This window comes from Zalophus californianus, chromosome 4 (genome assembly GCF_009762305.2).
Source record: "Zalophus californianus isolate mZalCal1 chromosome 4, mZalCal1.pri.v2, whole genome shotgun sequence".
Lineage (NCBI taxonomy): Eukaryota > Metazoa > Chordata > Mammalia > Carnivora > Otariidae > Zalophus > Zalophus californianus.
The window spans coordinates 190,736,763-190,750,453 of NC_045598.1; the positions used below are offsets into that span (position 1 = coordinate 190,736,763).

The window sequence follows — 13,691 nt, forward strand, 5'->3', positions numbered from 1 at the left end:
GGGAGCCGGCAGCCAGGGACTGGGCCGAGGTGGGGGGGAGGGGAGGTTAGGAGGCTGGGAAGTGGCCCAAGTGCCCAGAGGAGTCCCCTGGGGAAGCCCGGGGCACGTGCTTGCAAGTAATGAGGTGGGTGGGCAGCGCCTCAGTTTCATGAAAGATGGCAAAGATGCTGGCCTGGCGGAGGCAGTCCACTGCGCTGTTGGCGCGGGAACACGTGGCCAGGGGCCCGCAGTTTGGGGCGGGGTGGGGGCTCCCAAAGGCCTCCAGGACCCTGCCCCTAGTCACCGGTCAGCACCCATGCTCCGAACACCACCTTGTGGCCATCAGCGTTGGGGGGCAAGTAGTGGTCCTTCAGGGACAGGGAGGCGGCTCCTGCCCATAGAGTGTGCCTGCAGGGGGACAGACGAGGGCCAAGGTCGTCCGGGGTCGGCAGAGCCCTAGACCACCGCGTGGCCTCACTGTTAAGGCCTCCTTAGCTATGGTCAAAGCCCTGCGCACAGATGTCGGGGACTGCCCAGGCTGATGGGCCATGGTACAGAACCTGCTCCACTAGGCGCCTCTCAGGGGGCTGTTCCAGGTGCTCCCCGTGGGGTTCGGACCTGCTGCTGCAGCAGACACTCACATGCTCCACACTCGGAAGGCCATTCAGGGCCAGCCTATCAGGAGACCCTCCTACCCCCTCGGCACCCCGCTGCAGACCTGAGCCTGGAAACCAAGAGCCTTCTCTTGGTGGAGTTCAGGGTCTGGGGAGATGGCAGAGCTCCAGTCATGCTTTGTCCAGCTGCAGACGTTGGGCAGACATTAGCCACCTGGATGGGGCCCCAAGTGGCACTGAACAGCTTCAGGGAAGCCTTGCTCCCTCCAGAGAAGTCTGGTCCTTCCAGGGAGGCCTGCAGGTGGACAAACCCAAGCACTCACCAGAACTGAGCACCCACAGCCAGGCCTCTGCAGGGCAAAGCTGAGCTAGGTGCCTATACAGCCCACAGGACTTCCCTCGAAACACCAAGAGATGCCCTGGACCTCTCAGTACTGAGAAGACCAACAGCCAGCCTCGAGGGAGCCAGTTCAGCGGCTCAAATAGTTTCTGAAGAAATTCTAACTCATCTCTTCAGGGGGATGCAAAAGAAATTACATCCATGCAGCAGGACTTGCTGTGTGAGAAGAACCAGTCTGAAAACACTGGGAATGGAATCTCGGAGTGGAGTCCAGTGGGTATGCCGGATGATGAGGTCAGGAGGTGAAGTTAGGGAACTGGCCCCCAGCGCAGAGCTAAAGGAAGGGGATGGGGACTGGGAGGACCCCATGGGGAGGCTGGAGGCACAGGGGTGCCCGGTCTGCCCGCAGGACCTCCTTGGGAAGGCAGCGCACAGGTGGCCAGCCCCAGCCAGTGAGGGAGCCCTGGAGCACAGTTTCCCTGCCCTGAGGGGGGTGTCTGCTGGTGGGAAGGATCCATAAAAGGCCCAGAAGGACAATGGCAAAACATACATCCCCGGCACCTACCTGCTGGGGAAACTCCCACTTTCAAAGCAAAAGAAAACTCTGAAAGTATCCAGACGCACATACACACACACACACACACACACACACACACACACCCCTAAATCAGTATGCAAATGGGGAAAAAATCTTGGAAAAACTCCACATGCTCACCACCAATACTACTGGATGCTAAGAGACCATAAATGGATTTTTTTTTTCTTTCCAAAAACAACGTTTTAGAAGAGGAAAGAGAAAGGGTAATGTCTTTCAGAGATTGGAAGGAAAACATAGTTTGATCCTGAACACTATATCCACATAAACTATTAATGAGGACAAAATAAGGACATATTAAGATATGCAAGATCTCACTGTGCTTATTTAACTTAGAAGAAATGTCTCAAACACACAGCAACTTTCATTTGGAAAATAAGTTTACACCAGTTACAGTTGCAAATTACCTCTAATGGTAAAAGGCAAAATAAATGTGAAACTCCAAGATATTGACTAGCCACTCAAGGAGATTCCACTACTAAACAGATAAAGAATCTGTGCAGGAAGGGGACAAGGGAGCATAAAGAGTACCAACACAGGGGGAAAAAATGAAAGTAAAAAAAAAAAATTAAGGGGCACCTGAGTGGCTCAGTTATTAAGCATCTGCCTTTGGCTCAGGTGATCCCAGGGTCCTGGGATCGAGCCCCGCATCTGGCTCCCTGCTCAGCGGGAGGCCTCCTTCTCCCTCTCCCACTCCCCCTGTTTGTGTTCCCTCTCTTGCTGTGTCTCTCTCTGTCAAATCAATCAACCAATCAATCAATATTAAGAGCCATTGGTCCTGTGGCACCTGGCTGGCTCGGTCAGTAGACCCTGTGACTCCTGATCTCAGGGTTATGAGTTCAAGGTTCACACACTGGGTGTGGAGCCTATGTAAAGAAAAAGAAAGAAAGAGCCATTGGTCTTTGAACTCTCGCATAATTCTCTTTCATGCAACATGGTTTTAATAACTAGGATTTCATTTCCTTGTTTCCTCTATGGTTCAATGGTAAATGCTTTTCCATTATCATTATATATCCACCAAAGTACGGCCCAAGCGCGTAGCCTCAGGGTAATCACAGAATAGAAAATGACACCTGTCAACCTTGATGACATTAATAAAAATAATGCAACCGACGCAACTGTGAGGGAGAGGAGAAGGGGGACCTGTTCTCCCCATCCTCCGTGGAGCAAGTCGAGAGACAGTCTCCGAAGCTGTGAATGAAAAGCAAGTTCACGTGTGCCATCTGAACTCGCGCAGGCAACGACTGGGGGAATCAAGAGCGTGTAGCTAACAAAACCCGCCAGGCGAGTGCGGGCGACCCGCGTCGGTGCCTCTGTCTCCGAGGAGCATAAGTGAGAGCTGCTGAGTCCAAACCCGGAGGAAAGGGACCCCCTCTGAAGTTGGAGCGACCACCTGCAGTCAAAGAGCGGTGTGGGCAGCCTGGGGAGGGCCGGAAGTTCTGCCGCCGCCCGCCGGGGGTCACTGCCGCTGCCCGGCCCACCCCCAGCTTTGTGCGTCCAGAGTCAGGGGTGCCTGGCTGGCCTGGGCTCTGCACCGCCCCTTCCTCCTGCCTGTCTACACGGCAAGCACTCAACCTGCCCTCCTTCCTCTCCTGACCAGCTCATTTGCGCTGGTCCCCGTCCCCACCTGGCGGTCACTCTTCGACCCGCTCGGCGCCCGCTCCAGGCAGTGCCCTCACACTCACTCGCCAGCAGAGCCCCTCCTCCGCCCCTCCTTCTGCTCGTGCCACGCACCCCCCACGCCGCCATCGCCTCCTGAGGCCCTCCGCAGCCTCTCCCTCCCCCTGCCTGATAGGCGGGGGCTCACTCTGAGCTCCCACCACCCACACCCCTGCTGTGGCTCCAGTGTTTGTCTGAAACACACGCACAGGGGCGCCCGGGTGGCTCAGTCGGTGAAGCGTCCGCCTTCGGCTCAGGTCGTGATCCCGGGGTCCTGGGATCGAGCCCCGCATCGGGCTCCCTGCTCAGCGGGGAGCCTGCTTCTCCCTCTCCCTCTGCCTGCCACTCTACCTACTTGCGCTCTCCCTCTCTCTGTCAAATAAATAAATAAATAAAATCTCAAAAAAGCGTTTTTAAAAAATGAAACACACCCATGCTCAAAGTTGCAACATTTAGCAAATAAAAATAGTGCAGCAAGCCCTCTCCAGGCTGGGGCAGCGGCTGCGGGGGGGCCCCCCAGGACTGCGCCAGGTACCTTACCTGCGGGAAGAGTAATCCTCAAAGTGGCCACGAGATGGCGCCCCAACCCCATGCTTCAGACAAGGACCCCGGTCTGCAGTCCCACCCTCCGTCCTCACTGAGCTGTAATCAGCAAAACGGGGACCCCTGCTCGGGCCTGTCAGATCGTCGGGCCCCCCTACCGTCTAGGCCCTTCTGTCTCCACCCTCCAGAGCAGGGACCAGGGCTAGCGAGCCCCACGGGGCCTCGCCCCCCAACCCTGACATAGGCTAGAGTGACAGTCCGCAGGCTCTTGCCATGAGCTCTGTCTGAGGAAGACAGTGTGGACTCACCCGGACGATGCAGATCCCGCCGTGAGCAGCCGCCAGGTGTCAGAGCAGACCCGCAGCACCACCCGGGACTCCTGCCACTCTTGGCCAGACCCCAGCCCATCCCAGGACCCTTCAGCCTCTGCTGAGGCACCGGCAGACAAAGGGGGTCCGGGCCATGCCTAGGGCACTGGCCTACCCCACCCTCCCCAAGCCGGGGTGCAGGCTCACAGGTGGGGCCTGAAGCTGCCAAGAGAAAGGCCAAACTCTGATGCGGGGGGCCAGCCAGCGGCACTGCCAGGTGGCTGGGTCCCAGAGTCCTGGAGAACGGTGCTGTCACCCCAAGGGGCAGTACTCACACCATGGCATGGCTGCAGACGGGCTCCCAGCTCTGCAGGCCACATGCGACCCCAGGACCCCACCATCTCCTCCTGGACGTGCACCTCCAAGGCAGTCCCTAGTGCCCGGTCCGGCTCAGCCACATCCTGCCCAAAGGCCACGGGCACCACCAGCCAGGCCACCAGCTCCCCTGCCCACGAGCTCGTCTTCTGCCTCCTGCAGGGCTCACCGCAGTGTGCAGCTCCTCTTGCGGCCCTCCCAGCCCTGGAGGCCAACTCCCGCTCTGGCTGCTCCTCAGAGTCCTCTGCCCGGCCCCCAGCTCTGGAGACAGCCAGCCAGCCCTCCCACCCAGGCCCTCCGGGGTGGCCCGCAGCGCTCACACCTCCTCTGGGGGCCGGGAGAGATGCGGGTTCACGGGCCAAGCCCAGCCAGGGTACAGAGTAAGTCAGGGCAAAAGATGGAGAGAAGGTGAAGGGCACAGGGCCACAAAACAGGTGCAAGTATAGGGCAGGGTAGAAGGCGAGGTCAGGGAAGGGCCCCAGGATATGCTGGGGTCCCCAGGGAGCCTCACCTTCTCCTGGTCACTGCCTGTATGGTCTGGGGGCTGCAGGGTGTGTGGGAGACCTGTTCCAGAGACCCTGCGGCCATCTCCCTGGGCCCACTGGGCCTGGAGACCCCATGGGCTCCGGCTCACCAGCCCCCTGTCCCAGTGACTCCATGGGCCCAAGCTGACTGGCTCAGCCTGTCCAAGAGACCCAAGGGGACCCGTCCCCAGAGAGGCTACTGTCTGCCCTGGTTCCTCTTCAGAGCCTCCGCAGTGTCACCAGCCCTGCACCCTTCAATGCCCTCACTGGCCCTCCAGCCTCCAGGAGCACATGCTCGGTGGTCCCTGGCCCCAACTTGACCAGGTAGTCCCCTCCACCGGTGTTCTTGGCAAGCTGCTCAGGCTCCAGGACGTCATAGTGGGGGACCAGGCTCAGCTCTGAGCACTGCCCCTGGGAGTCCTCTGTAGGACTCACTCGGCCACTTGGAGGAAAGGAAAGGGCAGAAGGCCCGTCAGGGCTCTGAGGGGTAGGGAGGGGTAGCCTACCAAGTCTACCTCACTCCCCTCACCCTGCCGCTGCTGGAAGGATGTAACCATGCCCAGGTGCCCAGGCAGGCTGCGAAGGCCCCCCAGGGGTCCCCTGCCACTGCGGAGCTCAGTCTCCAGGTACAGCTCCTGCAGCAGCAGGCCCTCAGGGGGAATACCCCCCACCACACGCACGACTCGGGCCTGGGACACCTCAGTCCCTTCCAGGCCCAGGGCCCAGGCCTGTTCCTCCAGGACTCAGACTTCTGTGGGGGAGGGTGCAGGTTGGCCCCGAGCGTCCCCCCTAACAGGCACATCCGCCCCAATCCTGCATCTTACCTGCCTCAGAAAGGGGCTGGGGCAGCTGGGCCAGGACCCAGTCTGGTCGGGGACTGTCAGGGCCACAGCAGGGCTGCGCTGGGTGCCCCGTGGCACGCAGCAGGGTCTGGCTGTGCTGCTCTAGGTGCTGGGGGGGGCGGTGTCGGGGGGCAGTCCTGGGAGCAGCAGGCTTGCAGGGGCACATGGTGGGGCTGGCCTAAGGCTCAGCCAGCGCCGTAGATGCCCCTCCTAGGCCGAGACCCTCCCTGCACCTGCAGGCAGGGGTGGAGTGGGGCATCAGGGCCCATAGCCAGCAGAGGGCCCTCAGGCTGCCCTTCCACCAGCCCCCTCACCTGCAGACTTCTGAAAAGTGAGTGTGCCCCCTCTGCCAAGCTCTGCCAGCTCAACACAGGTCCTCCCCCAGAGCGACGGCCGTCCTCGAAGTAGGGCGTGAGCAGCCCCTCCAGGATGTCAGGGGGCAGCCCACTGAGCACCACTGCTGCCCCCCCACGCCCACCTTGGCCAGGGCAACCCTGAGGCCTATACAGGTGGGGAGGGTAGTGGCACCACAGTCCCCCCATCACGGTGGGGGAGGGGCACATTCAGAACTTACACCCTGCAGGCCCTGAGCCCCTACCTTCAGCCAGGACTCCTGAGCCTGCTCTGCAGCCAGAAGGCCTGGGACAGGGAGACCAAAGTGATACTGTGGGGCCGGCAGAGCTGGGGCTAGGGGACCACTTCCTCGCTGCTTTCCTTCCTTCGGGCAGGCCCCTCCTGCAGAGTTTTCCACCCCAGCCCCAGCCCCTGAGCCTACAAAGAGCCCCTAGCCGACCGGGAGGTGCTGGCCAAGCCTGACCCCTCAGTCCAGCACACCAGCTCCAGCTCACAGGCTGCGAGGGTGTGGAGAGAGGCCGCTGGTGGTCCTCTACACCCACTGGCCTCTCCCTGGGAACCTCAAAATGGCCAATCACCCTCCCTACTAAATCCACCAGGCCTCTTGATTTGGGATAGAGTCGGATGAAAGGCCGAGAGAAAAGGGAAAGTGATGTTTCAAGACCATGGAGGCATAGAGGATCCTTGGCAGCTTCAGCACATCCTAGATTTAGGGAATACATTCCTAACTCCCTGAACCAAATTAGCCAGGCCAGGCCTCTGCCTCTAGGATCTTCAGCCCCCACGGCCCAAGCCGACACTTCGGCGGACAGTGCGGGACGCAGGGTGCCGGCCTGGGACTCGGAAAGGAGCCAGCAAGGCGGCCACAGCGGGTAGGACCCAACCGCAGGAACCCCGGAGTTCCCGGTAGAGCCCGGTCCCGCAGCCCCGCTCCTCCTCCTGCCAGCCCCGCCCCACCCCGGGCCAGCCCCGGCCCGCCCCCGGCCCCAGGCCCCGCCCAGACGCAAGACCCCGCGGCGTCTCCCCGGCTGCAGGCCCCGCCCCTGCCCCGCCCACCCCGCGCCCCTGCCCCGCCCCCAGGCCCCGCCCCGTCACAAGGCCCCGCAGCGACTCCGGAGCCGCAGGCGCAGGCCCAGTCGAGCCGGCCGCCGAGCGGGTGCGGGCGTGGGTGCGGGCTCAGCGGCCATCGACCGCACGGTCGCGCACCGGACACCGTGCGCACCGTTCCGGAGGCGCCCCGCGAGTGGTGAGTCCCTGGCCCGAGCGCAGCAGCGTGGCTACCCGCTCGGCCGCTGGGCCGCCCGCCCCCGCGCGGGCCCTGCGCAGCCCCACGGCGTCGCGGTGGGCTAGTCGGTAGGTCCCGCCGGGGCTCACGGCCCGCTCGGCCCGCTTGGGCCAGGCGCGGCGGCGGGCGGCTGGCGGGCGGCCGGCGGGCCGGCGGGGGGCGGGGGCGGGGGCGGCAGCGACCCGTGTCCCGAGAGTCCCCCGACCGGGCAGCGGGGCCCATCCGCCCTCGGTGCGGGTTCCGTGGCCGCCGCCCCCACCCGCCTCGCTGTCTCGCCTGCTTTGTTCCCCCGCACGCCCTCTGGTCGCTTCCATCCCCCCACACACCCCCGCACCCCGCTGTTCCTGGCGTACCCTCCAGCAGGCACTCCAGAGAGCCGGTCCAGGCCTGCTACCCCCCGCCTTGGGAGCGAGGGGCAGTCGGGCCTGCTTTCGGACAAGGGTCAGGGCTCTCGCTGCTCACAGATGGCCTGGGGATTTCCCGGGATAGAAATAGCCGCCGGCTCTAGCCCCTTAAAGCTGCTTAAGGGGAGGGTGGCTAAGGGGAGGGTCCGGGCACACCCCCACACCTCCCTGGCCGCGCCCCCAGCACGATCCGGGCTGCGCTCTGACCCGGGAGACGCCAGCAGCGGTCATAAACCTCCCCAGTTGCTCCTAAGAAACGACCGAGACCAAAAAACCCCGAAGCTGACGGAAGTCATCGTCTTTGCCTGTGCCCTCCTCCACTTACGGGGTCGTCTTAGAACGGCTCCTTCCGAAGCCCCAGGCCCAGCTGACGGGTCCCCGCTGGCTCTCCTGGTCCTTCTGCTCTGGGGTTGCCAACGGCCCTGGGGGCAAGAGTCCTGTATGCCCCCCTTTGTGTCCTGGTTCCCTGCAGCAGGTGGGGCGGGGCGGCGGTGGCTGGTTCCGGGGAGCCGCTGCAGAGCTGACTTCTCTCTCTCTCCTCTAGGGGGAGACCACAGAATCTGAGGCCATGCCCCATGAAAAGAGTTTCCTGGTGTCTGGAGACAGTTATCCTCCCCCCAACTCTGGATATCCTGGGGGACCCCAGCCCTCCATGCCTCCCTACCCTGTAGCCCCTTACCCACAAGCCCCCTTCCAGCCTTCCCCATATGGCCAGCCAGGGTACCCCCAGGGCCCCAGCTCCTACCCCCAAGGGGGCTACCCTCAGGGCCCCTACCCCCAAGGGGGCTACCCTCAGGGCCCCTACCCTCAAGGGGGCTACCCTCAGGGGCCGTATCCGCAGAGCCCCTTTCCCCCCAACCCCTATGGACAACCACAGGCCTTCCCGGCACAGGACCCTGGCTGTGAGTAGTAGAGGGGAGGGAGTGGGTGGGGCGCAAGGGGCTCCAGATGCCCTCCCGTGGTGCTGACCCAGCCTGTGCTGCTCCTCAGCACCTCAGCATGGAAACTACCATGAAGAGGGTCCCCCGTCCTACTATGACAACCAGGACTTCCCTGCCACCAACTGGGATGACAAGAGCATCCGCCAGGCCTTCATCCGGAAGGTGGGCAAAAGAGGCTGGGGGAGGGGGGCAGGGGTCCCACTGGGCAGGGCTCTGAGCTGGCTCCCGCCTTAGGTGTTCCTGGTGCTGACCCTGCAGCTGTCTGTGACGCTGTCCACTGTGGCCGTGTTCACCTTTGTTGGGAAGGTGAAGGGCTTCGTCCGGGAGAACGTGTGGACGTACTATGTTTCCTATGCTGTCTTCTTCATCTCCCTCATTGTCCTCAGCTGCTGTGGAGACTTCCGGCGAAAGCATCCCTGGAACCTCGTTGCCCTGGTAACCCCAGCCCCTGGGCCCTGCAGCCCCCCCCCCCCCCTGCTACCACACTTTGCAGCCACGGGGTGGGGGGGTGGGCAGCGGCTCCCCCCACACGAGGCTCCGTGTCCCCACAGTCGATCCTGACCGTCAGCCTGTCCTACATGGTGGGCATGATCGCCAGCTTCTACAACACTGAGGCGGTCATCATGGCTGTGGGCATCACGACGACGGTCTGCTTCACGGTGGTCATCTTCTCTATGCAGGTGAGGGCCCCTGAAGGCGGGGCTGCTGGCCCCCAGGGCCCAAACGCCTTCGGGGGCCCGGCACCCAGGGCCTCCTGTCGCCCCTGTGCCCACAGACCCGCTACGACTTCACCTCGTGCATGGGCGTGCTGCTGGTGAGCCTGGTGGTGCTGGTCATCTTCGCCATCCTCTGCATCTTCATCCGGAACCGCATCCTGGAGATCGTGTACGCCTCGCTAGGCGCCCTGCTCTTCACCTGCGTGAGTGCAGGGGTGGGCGGCCGGGTGGCGGGGCTGGGCCGGGGGGCCGGGCGGGCAGGTTTGTCCCTCACCAGCGCGGCCCGTCGCCTCCAGTTCCTGGCAGTGGACACCCAGCTGCTGCTGGGAAACAAGCAGCTGTCCCTGAGCCCGGAGGAGTACGTGTTTGCCGCACTGAACCTGTACACGGACATCATCAACATCTTCCTGTACATCCTCACCATTATCGGCCGCGCCAAGGAGTAGCTTGCGCTCGGGGCCCCACTCGGGCGGCATGGCTGGCCTGGGCCCTGCCCCTGCTAGGGCAATGCCGTCACACCTCCCCTTGCACCCCCCCGGGCCTAGCCCGGGACCAAGGGGCCCCCCCGACCCTCCTGTGTGTACACTGCGGATACTTCTGTGTGGACCCGCTGCGGCCAGCATGGCCCCCTCTCGCCCTCCGGCCCTGCCAAAGGGCAGCGGGGGCCCGGTTTCCAGGCCACCTCCTGCCCACTCACTGTTGCATGAGCCCTGTCTGCCAGCCCACCCCAGGGTCTGGGGGCAACACCAGGTCCCAGGGGAGAGGGGTCGAGCCAAGAGGTGAGGGTGCACGTCTCCCCTCCTGTTCCAGCCCCCACCCCCAGCCTGGCATAGAGTCCCCCCCCCCCGGAGTGCTGCCCTCTGGGGGGCCTGAGGGGTGAGGGCCCTGTCCCTGTGCTGAGCCTTTAGGGCAGAGAGGATGAGACTATTTCAGGGGGGTAGGAGGCCTTCCTCTCGTCTTGCTGTCTTTAAAATTCCAATAAATGGGACCTTGTGCTCTCCGCGTTGTGATCCTGCTCCTGGCCGCTTTTCCTGGGGGGTGGGGGGGAGGCTGTGGCACCACCAGGGCAAAGGGAGCGGGAGCAGGTTAGGCTGCCGGGAGGGGAGCTCAAGGAAGGGAGGGCAGCCGGGCCTCCTCGTGTGCACGCCATCACCCTCCCTGCCGCCTCCCCTGCCCCGTCGTAGGCACCGCGCGCACCGAGCAAGGACACGGACAGGGACCTGGAGGCCTCTGGAGCTTAAGCCTGGTGCCTGGTTCACAGGGTGATAGACGGCCTGACTTTGCCACTCGATCCTGGAACCGCATAGCATGGCGGAGGGTCTTATGAGACCCTTACCATCTTGCCCTGGGTCTGGGGACGCCGTAGGCCATGGACCTGCCCCAGAGCAGACTCCCTGGCTCTGCCCGTCAGTGGGCACCTGACGTGCCACCTGGGCCTGGCTCAGACAAGGCCCCACAGATCCCTCTGCCCCCCCCCATGAGAAACCTGCAGACTGGAGCCTCTGGAGGGAAGTTGGACAAAGACTCTTGAGGGCTTGGCCCGTTGGGTCCCTCAGCCTGCCTCTAACACCTTCTGCCAGCCCCCCCGCCCCCGCTGCCTCACCCACCCCGGCTCTAGGAGGTACATTCAGAGGTCAGCTAGCTGTCCACATCCTCCCCCTCCCCACAGAGGGGCTCCTGCACTGTCCAGGGCCCAGATCTGTCAGAGGACCTCCCTGCCCTTGGCTCACTGCAGCCTCCCCTCTGCAGGACCCTCCATCTAGTGTGGCTTGAGAACCCTGTCCTGGGAGGAGAGGGTTGCCCCTTGCCCCTCACCCCCCACCCTTGTAGCTGGTCTATCACCCCAGCATCCGTGAAGGGACTCACACATGGCGAGCCAGCATCCCTGCCAAGGTCTATGGGCACCTCTGCTGTGGCCCACCTGCCCCAAGTCCATTCTCCCCGCAAACCTGCTGCTGCCGCGCCCTCTCCCATCCATGGTCTCCACCCCGGCCGCCCGGCCAGAACCAGGGCTATCTTCTCTCTGCCCTGCCCGCCTTCAGCAGCATGGAAGGCCTCATGCTCACCTGTCCATTCACACCCACCCGCCCTTTGCCTGCTAGGTTTATTTCCAAACACAGAACCCACCACCTGCCTGCTTCAAACCCTCTGAAAGTTGCCAGTGGATGAAGTGCACATCCTTGCCTGGCCCGTGGGCCCTGCCATCTGCCTGCTGGCTGCCTAGCTGACCTCTCACTGTCCCCTCGTCGCTCAACCCCTGGGCCTGACCTTGCACAGCCTGAGACCCAGGCAGGCCCCTCTGCCCTGGGGCAGGGATGCATGCACCCCTGGGCCCTTCCTGGGGTCCACCTTGCCTTGCCCCGTGGCTGCCTGTGGCACCGTGCCCCTCAGCTGTGTCCACCTGCTAAGCACCAGGCAGGAAATGCAGCCCCACCCCACCCCTTAGTGGCTGGCTCCTTGAGCAGGTGCAGCTCCCTGGTCAGGACTCCCTGCCCTGCCCACGCTCTAAGCATGCAGGAATCTGCTCCATGTCAGCTCACAGACCCATCAGGGTTTCAGACTGAGAAGAACCCCAGAGTGTTGACATGGTGAACAAAAACATCAGTTGAGGTGGAGGGAGCTCAGGAATAATACCGCTGAGTGCAACAGGCAAGGACAGTGTTTTTCTCGAGGAGCTCTGGGAATGCAGACTCTCCGCTAAGCTAACCCTGGGGGGAGGCCCCCTGGAGGCAGCGAGGGTCTGCAGGTGTGGTGCAGGGGCACAGCGACAGCCAGGAGGCCAGGAGATAGAAGAGGCACCTGCCACCAGAGGGAAGCCCAGGGCTGCACACAGCCAAGGCCCTGTAGGTAAAGGGGACCCCAGAGGAGCCCAGCAACAGAATGTCCAGGAGAAGGCATGAGGTATGAACAGGTGAAGCAAGCAGGAAAGGGGCCGTGGAGGTGTGCCAGAGAGGAGCTCAGAGTGGCCACAGCAGAGCCCAGGGCCATGGGCATCAGGATGTGGCCTGTAGCGCCACAGAAGGACCAGGCTGGGCCCAGGGCAAGGCTGACAGGCAGGGCATTTTTCTTTCTTTCTTTCTTTCTTTTTTTTTTAAGATTTTATTTATTTGAGAGAGAGAGAATGAGAGATAGAGAGCATGAGAGGGAAGAGGTTCAGAGGGAGAAGCAGACTCCCCGCCGAGCAGGGAGCCCGATGCGGGACTCGATCCCGGGACTCGAGGATCATGACCTGAGCCGAAGGCAGTCGCCCAACCAACTGAGCCACCCAGGCGCCCTTTCTTTCTTTCTTTCTTTTTTAAAGATTATTTTATTTGAAAGAAAGAGAGAGTGCCGGGCGGGGCAGGGCAGAGAGAATCTCGAGCAGACTCCTCGCTGAGCAGGGAGCCCGACACGGGGCTCGATCCCACGACCCTGAGATCACGACCTGAGCCAAAACCAAGAGTCGGACGCTCAGCCGACAGGCGTGCCCGGCAGGGCATTTCTGCCGGTGGAACGTGGCCTGCTCGCTGCTGCATCCTTCCCAGGTTAGAGAAGGAGGGGCAGCTATGAATCTGACCAGGTGGAAGAGTCTGTAGAAGGTGCTCACGCTGACTCAGGGAGCAATTGTGGGTGAAGCACTGTTGCTTTTCCAGCCGAGGAAGGAAACAGCCTCCAACCTCTGGGGGCTGGCCTGGTCCTATGAGCAAAGCCCCAGTGTTGCTAGGAGCAGGCCCGGCACTCAGATCCAGGCACTGGTGTTCTGCTGGTCAGATTATAAACAATTTCACACAACACCAGCATCAGACAAGTTCCCTCCGTAATCACGTGTGGACATAGACAAGACACGGGCAACGTCCAGGCGTAAAGACCAATGGTGCACTGTGCTGCTTGCAGACAGCTAACCCCTCTGGTCTGCCCTCCTTCCAAAGAAGAGGTGTTGAGACGCCCAGGCACAGGACAGCCCCTTTCCCGACAGCACGTGACCCAGAGTGAAGCCCTGCCTCTGTAGTTGTCCCCAGTTCACCCAAGGGAGCCCAACCTCCGGTAGGTCCTTTCTAGGCCCAGAGTCCTGTGATGCCCCGGCTGCCTGTTGCCTGAGGTCCCCTCACTGCGGTGAGTGATAAGCCCGGCCCGCACACCTGCTGGCGTGTCCAGTGGGCTTCCACAGGAGGGCACTGAAATGGCTACTAACTATACTCAGGCCAAAGAGGGCTAATGTATTCTTCAACAGAA

The 13,691-nt window shown here is 62.4% G+C and overlaps 2 protein-coding genes across 4 annotated transcripts; one reads left to right on the plus strand and one right to left on the minus strand.

Moving 5' to 3' along the window:
• Positions 1-46: 46 nt before the first annotated feature.
• Positions 47-6,321, minus strand: PARP10 (poly(ADP-ribose) polymerase family member 10). Its single transcript, XM_035727085.1, is given in 14 exon segments — positions 47-206; positions 208-387; positions 442-603; positions 4,039-4,159; positions 4,310-4,740; positions 4,925-4,977; positions 5,087-5,168; positions 5,170-5,347; positions 5,350-5,379; positions 5,467-5,688; positions 5,762-5,894; positions 5,897-6,012; positions 6,094-6,135; positions 6,138-6,321. Coding segments are annotated over 14 exon segments (2,094 nt in total).
• Positions 6,322-7,233: 912 nt separating this feature from the next.
• Positions 7,234-10,479, plus strand: GRINA (glutamate ionotropic receptor NMDA type subunit associated protein 1). Of its 3 annotated transcripts, XM_027609706.2 has the most exons (8): positions 7,243-7,379; positions 8,066-8,261; positions 8,367-8,724; positions 8,813-8,925; positions 8,998-9,198; positions 9,315-9,443; positions 9,539-9,682; positions 9,776-10,479. In XM_027609706.2, the coding sequence occupies exons 3-8, from the start codon at positions 8,391-8,393 to the stop codon at positions 9,923-9,925; spliced, it is 1,071 nt and encodes a 356-aa protein (XP_027465507.1). In that variant the 5' UTR covers positions 7,243-7,379; positions 8,066-8,261; positions 8,367-8,390; the 3' UTR covers positions 9,926-10,479. The 3 variants fall into 3 exon arrangements, with proteins under 3 accessions (XP_027465497.1, XP_027465507.1, XP_027465506.1); XM_027609696.1 differs by lacking the exon at positions 8,066-8,261 and having other exon boundaries at positions 7,234-7,379; XM_027609705.2 differs by lacking the exon at positions 8,066-8,261 and having other exon boundaries at positions 7,250-7,486.
• The last annotated feature ends 3,212 nt before the right edge of the window (positions 10,480-13,691 follow it).